Below are 13,402 nucleotides of genomic sequence, written 5' to 3'. Positions count from 1 at the left end.
AAGTGGTCCCTTAATTTCTAGAGTCACCTTTAGGGTCAACTTTAGTCCTTAAAGTTAACATAACATACTAATTTCCATTTCTGTTATTTCCCCAATCCAACAGTTTTGCCATTAATATAAACACTAAGCATATAAACATAAAACTATTCCTTTTCCTATTTGCAAGTAAACCCTTTATGTAACCATTCCAAAGATCCTTGGATTTCCTGCTATCACCCACACTTAGTATATTTAGTCCAATAGATACAGATCACAAAGAATTCACTTCAAAGCTGAAAAACAAGCTATTTTTCAGACCCCTAGTGGTGATTTTCTTTTGCCTATCACTATGGTGACTAAAGTAGTAGTAATGGTGAAGTAGTAGTAATATAGTGGGGTTAAAAGTCAGACCTGAATTTGAAATCCAGCTTTATCATTTATTAGCTAGGTTACTTAGGGCATGTTACTTGATTCCCTTTTGCCTCTATTTATTCTTTCTTTCTTTCTTTCTTTCTTCTTTCTTTCTTTCTTTCTTTCTTTCTTTCTTTTCTTTCTCTTTTCTTTTTTCTTTTCTTTTTCCTTCCTTCCTTCCTTCCTTCCTTCCTTCCTTCCTTCCTTCTTCTCTTTCCCCTTTCTCTTTTTCTTCCTTTCTTCCTTTTTTCCATTCCTTTATTTCTGAGGCTGATAAAAGTACCTATCTCATAAAATGACTGGGAAGATTAAATCAGTACTTCATATAAATTGCTTAGAACAGTGCTTGGTGCATGGTAAGTCCTATATAAGTGTTAGCTATTATTAGTGAAATTGCTTAAGACATCTGTGACACCAAGGTCATTCATTGATACTTTCATCAAAAAATAAATATTAATATTTACAGCATGCCAGGCAATGTGCTCTTAGATAATAATGATTCAAAGATGATGAGAATACAGTCCCTGCTTTCTTAAAGTTTCTCATCCTATTAGGGAAGATAAACATTAAAGCAACATGATAAAATTAACAAGTAAATGTTTGTGGTTGAATAAATTAACTAGAATTGTTTCAGTGAGCCTTGGACTAAGTACTGCAGTACTGCAGAGAAGAAAGTGTTTCACTCTGGAGTTCTGAGAGAAGGGTACCTACAGAATGTGACTTTAATTTGCATCTTTAAGGATAAAAGCAGGAAGCATGAAAGTAGGAGGATAGATAAGAAATGAGAGGGCATTCAAAGTAAAAGGATAGTGATAAAGATCCCTGTCTTTAATCATGTATTTAAGAGTCTCAATACTGTCTTCTACAGAGAAGACTTAAAGAGACCTAAGCATAGACAATTCTATGATCTTCCACTACTTTATATGCACCTTTAGCTTATGACTGGGATAAAATATACTTCATTTTTTGTTATTAATATCAGCAATATTAGTACCTGATACCCTAATAAATGGTACATGGTACCCTAATAAACTATGTATAGAATGAGCCCTGATTATCACAATATTCCATGTAGGAACTATGTACATTCTTTAACTATCCTCTTTTTTTTTCTTTTCTTTTTTTTTAACTATGCTCTTTAAGGAATGTGCACAGCTCTTGTCTTCCCAGGGTTTTCCATCTAAGCAGTGATAAAATATACTCCATTTTAATCTACATGCCATGCTCCCATGTTTATACTTTGTTACTTTGTCTTCTTCTTTTATGTATAATTGCATGTGTTAATTTCCCAGGCCAAACTGGATATACTGTTTTCTGCATGAGCAGTTGTACTTGATCTAAAAGGTTTTTTCAGTAATAAAAGAAACAATTTCATACATTCATAAAATAAACTTCTTATAAGAAGGATAGGTAGTGTAATAACATTCATAATTAGTTTCTTTTTCCATAATTAGTTTCAATCTAATCTGGGTCTCTTAACTATGATGTAAACAACTTCAAGCCAAATAACTTTGTATAAGTAACTATAAAAAATTTTTAAGATAATTTTCATCACCACTGTTTACCCCATGAACAGATATGACACATACCTGTGTCTGAAGGACGTAAAAAGTCCGTGTCACACGTGAAAAAGGTCTGATGATCCTGAGCTGACAAATTCATGTCATAGTATGTAAGTGGCTCTTTACCAGTCACCCAAGTGTATCTTTACCAAAACACAGAAAATATGTATATTGAACATGAGAGCATATCTACCTGGTATAACAGATACTAAAGTGCAAAAAGATACTGCTACAAATTCTATTTCAGGATTATCAGATTATAATTATCAATTTCAGCTTTTTATCAGAAAAAAAGGAGATAACCTATATAAACTACTTAGAGAATGACAATAAAACATCAAAAATCAAAAGGGAAAAGGGCAGATTATTAGTGCTTCTAAATTAGATATGAAGGGATAGAACAATTTGACTTAGATACCTACCTTATTAAATAAATATACTTAAATTCTCAGTGAATTAGAATTATTAAAAGTAAAACTACAAAAAACTATAAGAAAACATAGGTAGACTTTTACTAGATGTCAAAATGGTAAAGGGCTTTAAAAGCATGAAGCAAATAGAAACTTTTTCCCAATTTTACTAAATTAGAAACTTAAACTTTCATATCCCCCTCAAACCCACAAAAATTAACAGCAAGTTAACAAACTGACAAGTACATTTTAAAGGTCATTAATCTCATTTGTAATTAACAAATAGTGAATTAAATTAACAAATTTTTACTTTTCATCTGTCAAATGGTAAATATATGTTGTTGAGGATGAGGTGGAATATGGACTCACATATAATGCTGGTATAAATGTAAGTTGACATTTACATTTCTCTTTGCAAAAATCAATTAGATAATATATATTAGGAGTCTTAGAAATATCTAACTAGGGGATGGGTATGTGGAATTCTATTATACCATTCTCTCTACTTCTTAATTTTTGAAAATATCCATAATAAAAAATATATATTAAAGCACAGAGGAAAAATAAAAAAACTAATCTCAGTACTACAAACCAGCCCTAAGGAAATAATCATCGTTTAATATCATAGGCTAAATATTTATATATAATGATACCCCTCTAGTGTAAATGTTGACTGTGAAACATAATCTGTGACCCAGACAGGGAGCAGTAGGTAAGGTATGGTACCTCCAGGCAGCCCCAGTGGCTCAGCGGTTTAGCGCCGCCTTCAGCCCAGGGTGTGATCCTGGAGACCGGGGACTGAGCCCCACGTGGGGCTCCCTGCATGGAGCCTGCTTCTCCCTCTGCCTGTGTCTCTGCCCCTCTCTCTCTCTCTCTCTCTCTCTCTCATGAATAAATAAAATCTTAAAAAAAAAAAAAAAAAAGGTATGGTACCTCCATATAATAGAATAGAGTACAACCATTAAAAATCATGTTTTTGAAGAAATTTCATGTATGAAGAGGCACCTGGGTGGCTCAGTTGGCTTTAAGCATCCGACTCTTGACTTGGTCTCGGTCATAATCTCAGGGTCCTGGGATTGAACCCCCTGTCAGCATCCACACCCAGTGGAGCATCTGCTTATGATTCTCTCTCTCCCCTCTCTTTGCCTCTCTGTTCCCCCTTCTAAAAAAAAAAAAAAAAAAGGCAATTCATGTATGAAGAAATTCTGTGGAAAATTCATACTTTGGGTTAAAAAAAAAAGGATCTAAAATTATATACAGGGACACCTGGGTGACTCAGTGGTTGAGTGTCTGCCTTCAGCTCAGGGCGTGATCCCATATCCCAGGATCAAATCCCACATTGGGCTCCCTGCATGGAGGCTACTTCTCCCTCTGCCTGTGTCTCTGCCCCTCTCTCTGAGTCTCTCATGAATAAATACATCTTTAAAAATAAATCAATAGGGGCACCTGGGTGGCTTAGCAGTTGAGTGTCTGCCTTGGCTTAGGGCATGATCCTAGGGTCCTGGGATAGAGTCCCACATCAGGTTCCCTGCAGGGAGCCCGCTTCTCCCTCTGCCTATGTCTCTGTCTCTCTCTCTCTGTCTCTCATGAATAAACAAAAATCTTAAATAAATAAATAAATAAATAAATAATAAATAAATAAAATTATATACACATAATGATGCCCAGTTTTGTTTTTATACATGCATATAGAAGGGATACTGGATGAATATACTAATAGCAGATATCACTTGGTGCTAGGAAAGGTGATTTTTACTTTATTATTTTTTTTACCTTCTTTTTGATATATCTCTTCATTTTTCAATTTTCTACAATGAATATGCATACATTTTGAAGTCCAAAAAAAGCATTTTAAAAGCACATTGTAAGTATTTTATATGTATATGACAAAAGATTTTAATTTAATAGTATAAGTTGCATTGTTAAAGTTTTTAAGCTATTTTGTGAGAAATTATCATAAAGAAAAAGTAGATCCTTGTTCAATTAGCATAGTTTTGCTACATATTCCAAACTCGTAAAAAAGCTATTTATTAACAATCTACATTATTCCCAAAATGATTTAAAGGAGTTAAAAAATATAATACACATTATTAATGAGCTTAATTAGAAGCAAATAAAAAAGACTCAGTAAAAGCAAAAATTGGGTCATAAAGTAGAGACTGAAATGAATCTAACAAATGAAATTACATACTGTACAATTGCTAAAGGTTGATTGACTACAATAGGACTTCAAGCTTTCTAAAACCACACATAGATTATCAATGCAATTGAGACTTTTATATTAAGAGAAACTAACCCTTCAAAAAGAAATATAAATTCCTGGTATTAAGATAGTTCTTTTATATATCTGTGTGAAGTAAACACTGTAATACAATAAGAAATAGCCTAAAACATTTTTATTTCAACAAATGAAGTGACAAGTTCAAGGACTTGTTTCTTTCAGAATCCTTTAATACAGACTAAAGGCATTTCTCATAAAAACCTAACTGTCCCTTCCCAGGATATTACTATCCTACACTATCAAGTCCTTAAGCACAGAGATTATTGCTCGATCCTGTATCCCCATCATTTTGCACAGTGGCTGTACATAGTAGACACCTAACGTTTCTTGTTCAGTGAATTAAATAACATGCCCCAGTCTACCTCCAGGTAAAACACAGCCCTCATTAAGTATCCTTGGCTTAAATGTCAAAAGCTGTTTTCTCATCTAGGGTTAAAACCAGAAGAGAAATGGAAACAGTAATGTGGCTAGCAAAAGGCAATATAAAATACAAGGGGCACACCTGGGTGGCTCAGTTGGTTGAACAACCAACTCTTGATTTCAGCTCAGGTCATGATCTCAGGGTTGCCAGATCAAGCCCCACACTGGGCTCCACCCTCAGCATGGAGTCAGCTTAAGATTCTCTCCCCCTGCCTCTGCCCCTCCCCATGCACATGTGTGCACACTTGCTCTCTTAAAATGAATAAAAATCTTTTTTTAAAAAATAAAATACAATATAAAATTACTGTATCCTGTACTGTTGCACAAATGAGTTCATATTCACATTCAGATTGGTATTTTCTAGTGAGTCCTCAAATAAACTTTGAAATTGAGCATATATGCATAAGAATATGCTGACATTTGTACTTCTTAACCTCATGAATTCTCTGAAAAGGCTTTTTGCCAAAACCAGGAGCCAAATTTATACTTACTATTATGACAAACATATGGTTTGAAGCAATGTTTCTCAGGATTATAAAAGTAAATACAGTGAAGATGTTGCCAACTAGAGCTTGGGCTAATCATTTCACCTTATTATATATCAGTTTCTCCAACTAGAAGGGTTGTGATGTGTTTAAAAAAACAAATGTTTCCATAATACTTGTACTCCAAAACTAATGCTATAATTAAACTGAAAGTAAAATGTAATACCTCCTATATTCTGCTCCTCTGAAAAGATTTAGAGGGTTTCTCCATACCTTGCATTCTAAAAAACAAAGGGGGAAAAAAGTGAAATGAGTTAGCTTAATCAACCGCAGTTAAATCTTAATTTCACCAACATTTATTATATAGTCACTGTATGCTATGCATAGTGCTAGCCAAATAACACAAAGATGACTAAGGTCTGGATCACCCCTGCTGTCACACAGCAAACAACTAACCCTAATTATTCTATTTCTATTTCTATAGCATTTAGTTCATAATTCACTTATAGCACTTAACATATCACAATGTGATTATCCATTTAGTTTTTAGTTTCTCCCTTTAAAATATGAGCTCTTGGGCAGCCCGGGTGGCTCAGTGGTTTAGCGCCACCTTCAGCCCGGGGTGTGATCCTGGAGACCTGGGATAGAGTCCCACGTTGGGCTCCCTGCATGGAGCCTGCTTCTCCCTCTGCCTGTGTCTCTGCCTCTCTTTCTCTCTCTGTCTCATGAATAAATAAATAAAAATAAATAAATAATATATGAGCTCTTACAACTTTGTTCATTTTTGTATTCTTGGATGGCTTCTCGGCCTTTTGGCTAAGATCAAGTGCATTTTTGTATTCTTGGAGCTTAGCATGGCATTTGGAACTAACTTGTTTAAATGAATGAAATGTTACATGAGAGTCAGTCATGTAAACTACCACCTATACTGTGTGATACGTGCTATAGTAGAGATATATTTTGTGGGCAGCCCAGGTGGCTCAGCGGTTTAGCGCTGCGTTCAGGCCAGGCTGTGCTCCTGAAGACCTGGGATGAGTTCCACGTCAGGCTCCCTGCATGGAGCCTGCCTCTCCCTCTGCCTGTGTCTCTGCCTATCTCTCTCTGTGTCTCTCATGAATGAATGAATGAATGAATGAATGAATAATAAGAGATATATTTTGTTTCAAGAGAAGAAAAAAGAAAGTGATTAATTTTTCTCTGGGGAAATCAGAAAAGGCTTTAGAAAGGAGGTGACATTTAAACAAAATTGGTAAAATCATTATAAAATCATGAGTAAAAGGTTGTCAGATAAAGAACATTCTAAGGAGAAGAAGTATCATAAAAATCACACAGTCCAGTTAGGCTAGAGTGCAGGATAAGGAGTGTCTTCACTCTCCGTATGCAATAATATACTCAATCTCACAATAGGGAATAAGACCATATAATGCATTATTGTCGTAATAATTATTTACATACTAAACTAGGTTGTTGAAGACAGATCTATGTCATATTCACCTTAATATGTCTTATTCTCAGGAGTTCTGTAATTATTTTATGAAAGAGGAAAAAAGAAAAGGGGTAGGAAAAGTACCATTATTCCTTTCTGTACTCTTGAATGGCTGCTAATTCCATCCCTACTATTATTGGTCAACAACAACTCATGCTTCAGGGCTCAGCTTAAATGGCATTTTCTTAGAGATTTTTCCCGACCACATCTAAAAATATGTGGCAGTATTTTTCTACTAAACTAATAGAATTCTAGTGGTTATGTTTACTGAACAAACAAGACATTATGGCACTCTATGTAATTAAGTCATTTGCATTATTACTATATGAATTTAGCTGATATTAAATTAATTAGTCCAAAAATATCACTTCTATCTGGCCTTCAAATTTTTACTTTCCTAATTGCACATCATTAATAATATCTACCTTGTATTACTGGATACATATAGAAGAAAAGCCTACAATTAAAGTGTGACAATGGAGTATTTATATATGAATAAGTGAGATTTTGATGGCTTTATAAATATGTTGAGAATAAAAAGTATATTTCCTACCTTTGTGATGTTGGCAGAAATGGCTGTCTCTGTTCTCTCCTTTATCTAATAAGATCTCCCAGTTATTAGCTGAGCATATGTATGCTGAGAAAATAGTTACAATTTCTAGCTTCTTATAGGTACTTATGGCCATGTGGCAGAGGTCTGACCAGTAGGAAGCAAACTGAAATAGTATGTAACACACTGAGAAGTATCCTTGGCTGCTGTGGGGTTGAGAAAAGAGTATGTAACACACTGAGAAGTATCCTTGGCTGCTGTGGGAAAGAAAGACTACTGGCCTAGTCTCCTTCCTGCTGATTGCAATGTGGATATGATGGCATAAACCAGAGCAACTATCTTGGACCACAAGGAAAAAATTCACTTGGGGATGGGAGGCTAACAAAATGAGAGACTGAGTCACTGATGATCATTGCTTTCTGTATCAGCTGCAGATTACCTATATTTACATGAAAGACAAACCTCTATGTTGTGAGTTTTCTATCTCCCCCAGACAAACATAATCTTAACTATACAGCTCTGAAAACGTATTAGTCACCTGACAAATTCTGTCTGCTGGTTTCACTTTCTCTGTTGCTAGAAGGAGAACCTGGCTCTGAAATGCTGCTTTCTGTTGCTCCCATCAGTGGTCGTAAATGGCTCACAGATACTTGTTCAATAAAAGATGTGCCATGCTTATGGAAGTACCACCATTCAAATATCTATGACAAACAAACAAAAAAAATGCTTAACTAGAAATAGAACTATCAGAAGATATATGAGATCAAATTAAAACATTCTTTCAAGATGTTCCCATTTAATTCAGTGTTTTAAATGTACTCTCCTTCCAAAAAAAAAAAAAAGAGAAACAAAAGATTTCCCCAATAACACATGCCAGGCAAAAATAAAATCATTTTTTATAGCTTTGCTATAAAATTTAGACAACCTTAGGCAAAACTAGAAGAAATATATCTGTAAATTAAATATTTAAACAACAACAAGAAACAGGGGAACCTGGCTGGCTCAGTCGGTAGAGAGCATGGGACTGCTGGTTTCTGGGTTGTGAGTTTGAGCTCCACATTGGGTATTGAGATTATTTAAACAAAAAACCAGCAAGAGCATTTAATCTGTAAATAAGTTAACTCTGTTATGTTACATTGTCATTTTATTCCATCTGTAGCATAATTAGAAGAAAAACAGTTTTGAAACAACTAGCATGGTGGATTAACCACTGGACTAGAGTTAGAGAACCCACATTTGGCTTCCAGTTCACCTGTGTGCTCCGGGTTAAGTCACTCCATCTCTAGCCTCTCAGACCCCAAAGTCCTGTCTATCAAACATGGTTAAGAATCCTAAGTGCCTTTTGTTTTTGTTTTTTTTTTTTTGGGGGGGGTTTGTTTTTCTAAGATTTTATTTATTTTTTAAGATTTTATTTATTTATTCATGAGAGACACAGAGAGAAGGAGGCAGAGACACAGGCAGAGAGAGAAGCAGGCTCCGTGCAGGGAGCTTGATGTGGGACTAGATCCCGGGACTCCAGGATCACGCCCTGGGCCGAAGGCAGGCGCTAAACTGCTGAGCCACCCAGGGATACCCTCTAAGTGTCTTCTGAATAATGAAGTATTACTCCAATATTTGGCAGTGTAATTAATGTAGGTTAAGAGGCTGATTCTCATATTGAAACATTTAAAAATCAGGATATTCACTCCTTTATGTTTTCATGGTTTATCACTGTTATGAAAGATGAATCAAAAGATGCTCTGTGGGAGTGTCTGGCTTGTTCAGTCAGTACAGTGTGCGACTCTTGATCTCCAGGTTTTACTACCCCTATGTTGGGCTAGAGAGAAAGAAAGAAAAGAAAGAAAAGAAAGAAAGAAAGAGAAAGAGAAAGAAGAAAGAAAAGAAAGAAAGAAAGAAAGAAAGAAAGAAAGAAAGAAAGAAAGAAAGAAAAAAAGAAAGAAAGAAAGAAAGAAAGAAAGAAAGAAAGAAGAAAGAAAAGAAAGAAAAAGAAGAAAGAAAGAAAGAAAAAAGAAAGAAGAAAGAAAGAAAGAAGAAAGAAAGAAAGAAAGAAAGAAAGAAAGAAAGAAAGAAAGAAAGAAAGAAGAAAGAAAGAAAGAAATCTCTAGCCTATGAATGTTTCATATTTGGACACTAGCATTCTCAACTACCTTTGCCTGGCTCTTCTGGGTTTCAGCTTAAATGACAGATACTTAGGGAATCTTTCCTGACTAAACAGAACAGAAAGCAGTATTATATGCATTCCCATTGGATCCTGAGTTTTCCTTTCAAAGTAATCTTTTCACTTGTAATAATTAGCTAAACAACTGGCTTCATTGCTTTTTTCAAGCTCCCAAGCACTCTGTCCCCTACCCCTTCAGATAGAAGTAACACAAACAGTATAGCTAGCTTCCGTATTTCAGGGAGTAAAAAAAATTATAAACATAATAACTTTTGCTAATAAAAACTCACCGATATTGTAAGGGCCATGACACAGTTTAACCTTTAAAACACTACTCGAATTTTCTAATTTTCTTTACAGTATATTGTTATAACAACTCTATTTTATTATTGGCTACTGTTTTTAATCTCTTACTGAGCCTAATTTACTTTTTAAAAAGTTTTTAAATTTGAGTATAGTTGATCTACAATTACATTAGTTTCGGGTGTAAAATACAGTGATTTGACTTCTTTACACATTATGCTATGCTTGCCACAAGTGTACGTACCATCACCATACAATGCTATTACAATATGAATTTCTTAATTTTTGTAAATTTAAAACTCTAGTTTAAAAACAATAACAGGGATCCCTGGGTGGCGCAGTGGTTTGGCGCCTGCCTTTGGCCCAGGGCGCGATCCTGGAGACCCGGGATCGAATCCCACATCGGGCTCCCAGTGCATGGAGCCTGCTTCTCCCTCTGCCTGTGTCTCTGCCTCTCTCTCTGTGACTATGATAAATAAATAAATAAATAAATAAATAAATAAATAAATAAATAAATAAAATAAAAATAAATAAATAAAAACAATAACAAATGTGAAGAACTATTTTATATATTACACATGCTGTGTTTTATACATATATATGTGTAAGCTTTTCTCCTTCTTACAAATGAGGAAATTAAGACTCAGAAAATTTATGTGACTTGCCCAAAGTTATCAGATTGTAAAGTGGCAGAGTCAAGACTCAAAACTACATCTTCTGGTTCTGAGACTAATGCTTTTTCCACTCATCAGTTATTTAAAGATAGATCATTATCTTTATTTACATTTCTACATGCTATTGACTAAATATATTAAAATATGCTTAACTATGAATGGGCTTTATAATCAGTAAATTTTAACTAATTGAACTATATTACCACATAGTTTTCATCCTAAATTCCTCAGTAATTCTTTCTAAGTCAAGAGAAAATCCCTATCTTGTCTAGTATTTCACTTTAACGAAATGGCCAAGTATTAGTCCCTATTAAAAAAAAAAAGAAAAAAAAAGAAAAAACCACAAACAAAAAACACTCTAATACAAATGTCATTATTTCTACTATAATAGAAGAGCACCATCTAGAGATGAAAAAAGAAGCGCACACACACACACACAAAAACATTGGTCATGGGATCCCTGGGTGGCGCAGCGGTTTGGCGCCTGCCTTTGGCCCAGGGCGCGATCCTGGAGACCCGGGATCGAATCCCAAATCAGGCTCCCGGTGCATGGAGCCTGCTTCTCCCTCTGCCTGTGTCTCTGTGCCTTTCTCTCTCTGTGACTATCATAAATAAATTAAAAAAATTAAAAAAAATTAAAAAAAAAAAAAAACATTGGTCATGCAGGTCATACTTCCTAAGATTTTTATACTGTAGCAGCATACTAAGAAATACTAGTTCTAGTTAATAGAGATATATTATATATATATATTTTTTTAAATTTCTTAATTGAAAATGATAGCTCACTCAATAAGACAAGGAAAAGCTGAATTGAGGTTAAACAAGTTTCATTATAAGACTTCCAGAATAATAATGGCCAAAATTCATTAAGTGCTCTGAGCTAGCTACCATGTTATTGAAAGTTCTTACACACATTATCTCATTTGGTCTTCATAATCCTATGAAGCTCATACTGTCATCCCCAGTTTATAGAAGAGGAAATTAAAGCTCAGAAAAGTTAATTAACTTGCTCAAAGTCACACAAAGTGATGGTTCTGAAAACTAATACTGTATGTCAGCTATACTTCAATTAAAAAAAATTTCCTTCTCACAGTTAGAAAATAAATAAATAAAGTGATGGTTAGCTTGGCTCCAATACTCTGCTCTTAAACATTCCAGAGAAGATAACTGGCAACCTATTAGCTGAATTCAAGACACAAATTTTTAGTCTGCCCGATGTTGCCCAGATTAAAATAATGAGAGACTTTTTTTTTTTAATGAGAGACTTTTATATAAAAACTTCTTGCATCCAGATTCTTTCAAAATCATATAAAAAATTGGAAGATCTCATAACAGTGGTTTGCAAATCTATGTGGCAACAACTAGCTTTATCCCTTTCCAGAAGGAGCATGCGTTATTCAGACTAGCCAGTCCTAAATGTAAAAAAGGAATTTAATTTTTACACTCTGCCTATTTTATTCACTTTCGTTACTAAACTGGGCCCTGCAAGCATTTAGTTGGGAACCCACCTCCAATCCTTACCCTTTCCAGGATGCAACAGTATTCCATATACAAATAAATACTGCCAGTCTCTCAAAGTGGAGAGGAAGATGCAGTGTTTTTTTCAAATTCTGAACACATATTGAGAATGCTAATCTTTAAGTATGTGTAATTATGGTAACTATAAAGATATTTGATCTTTATTTTATTTTTAAAAAAAATTTTTAAAAGATTTTATTTGTTAATGAAAGACAGAGAGACAGAGAGAGGGAGAGGGAGAGAGAGAGAGAGAGGCAGAGACACAGGCAGAGGAAGAAGCAGGCTCCATGAAGGGAGCCCGATGTGGGACTCAATCCCGGGACTCCAGGATCACGCCCTGGGCCGAAGGCAGGTGCTAAACCGCTGAGCCACCCAGGGATTCCCCGATATTTGATCTTTAGATAAATACCAAATCATGAAGGAAATGGAAACTACTTACAAATATTAGTCCTGATATCAAAGAAGATGTTCCTGTAAGTGCCACATAGAATTTGGGTGTCAATGAATTTAAAAATACTGTCACTGCAAAAGGGAAAAAAAAAAAAAAAATCAAAGTTTAAAAAAATGCAAATTCAAAATACTCAAGTTACAAATATGCAGGAGTCTTTATGAGTGGAGGGATATAAATAGTGTTAATATCCAGTATGAGATTCATTTGAGAAAGTTGTAACTTTTAAAAAGGCACTTTAAATTCCCGTTCCATCATATCTTAAAAATTACCTCCGAACCTGTAAGGGTAGCATTTTAAACTGATAATTTGTTAAATAAGCAAATAAAGATGAGATAATTTAGATTACTTTTGAGAATTAAGAGATTATAAACCGTAACTTTGGTAAGAAGTTTTGCATATCCCTAAGGATAAACTAAATAAACATTCTGCTACAAAGGAGGTTAAAAATCACTCCCTAATTATTTTGGTGGGATACAAACCAGCGTTTTAAATTAGAAGGAAATAGCATGTGCATGTATTTGGTATGTCAGCTAGAGAGGCAAAATAAACCAAAGAGAAGAGCAACAGATCGAGAGAGATCTTTGCATCTGACTCACTGAAAGCCTGGACCAGATTTTCCACTTCAAATAACTGTCCCATAAACACAACAGGTTTCGGAAATAAATAAAAATCAATCATAGTTAACTACTTTCATCTAAATGGTGTATCTAGTTA

At 34.7% G+C, this 13,402-nt stretch overlaps 1 protein-coding gene across 12 annotated transcripts in view; it reads right to left on the bottom strand.

The window, feature by feature from the left end:
- ST7L (suppression of tumorigenicity 7 like) overlaps positions 1-13,402 on the bottom strand; it is an 86,422-nt gene that overhangs the window by 71,408 nt on the left and 1,612 nt on the right. For 8 of the 12 annotated variants that reach the window (XR_004806185.2, XR_007403083.1, XM_035700692.2 and 5 more), the window contains 4 exons: positions 12,677-12,759; positions 8,123-8,285; positions 5,775-5,829; positions 1,980-2,095 (listed from right to left, as the gene is read on the bottom strand). Coding sequence is in view for 10 of the 12 variants with exons in the window: in XM_035700692.2 (XP_035556585.1) it covers positions 1,980-2,095; positions 5,775-5,829; positions 8,123-8,285; positions 12,677-12,759 (417 nt within the window). In the remaining 2 variants the exon portion in view is untranslated. Of the gene's footprint in view, positions 1-1,979; positions 2,096-3,367; positions 3,525-5,774; positions 5,830-7,587; positions 7,740-8,122; positions 8,286-12,676; positions 12,760-13,402 lie in introns of those variants that run through there. The other 4 variants (XM_035700696.2, XM_049095774.1, XM_035700698.2 and 1 more) reach the window with 4 other exon arrangements.

Source organism: Canis lupus, chromosome 17 (genome assembly GCF_003254725.2).
Source record: "Canis lupus dingo isolate Sandy chromosome 17, ASM325472v2, whole genome shotgun sequence".
NCBI classification, from domain to species: domain Eukaryota; kingdom Metazoa; phylum Chordata; class Mammalia; order Carnivora; family Canidae; genus Canis; species Canis lupus.
The sequence above is the reverse complement of the archived record's forward strand: the minus strand, read 5'-3'. Positions and strand labels throughout refer to the sequence as shown.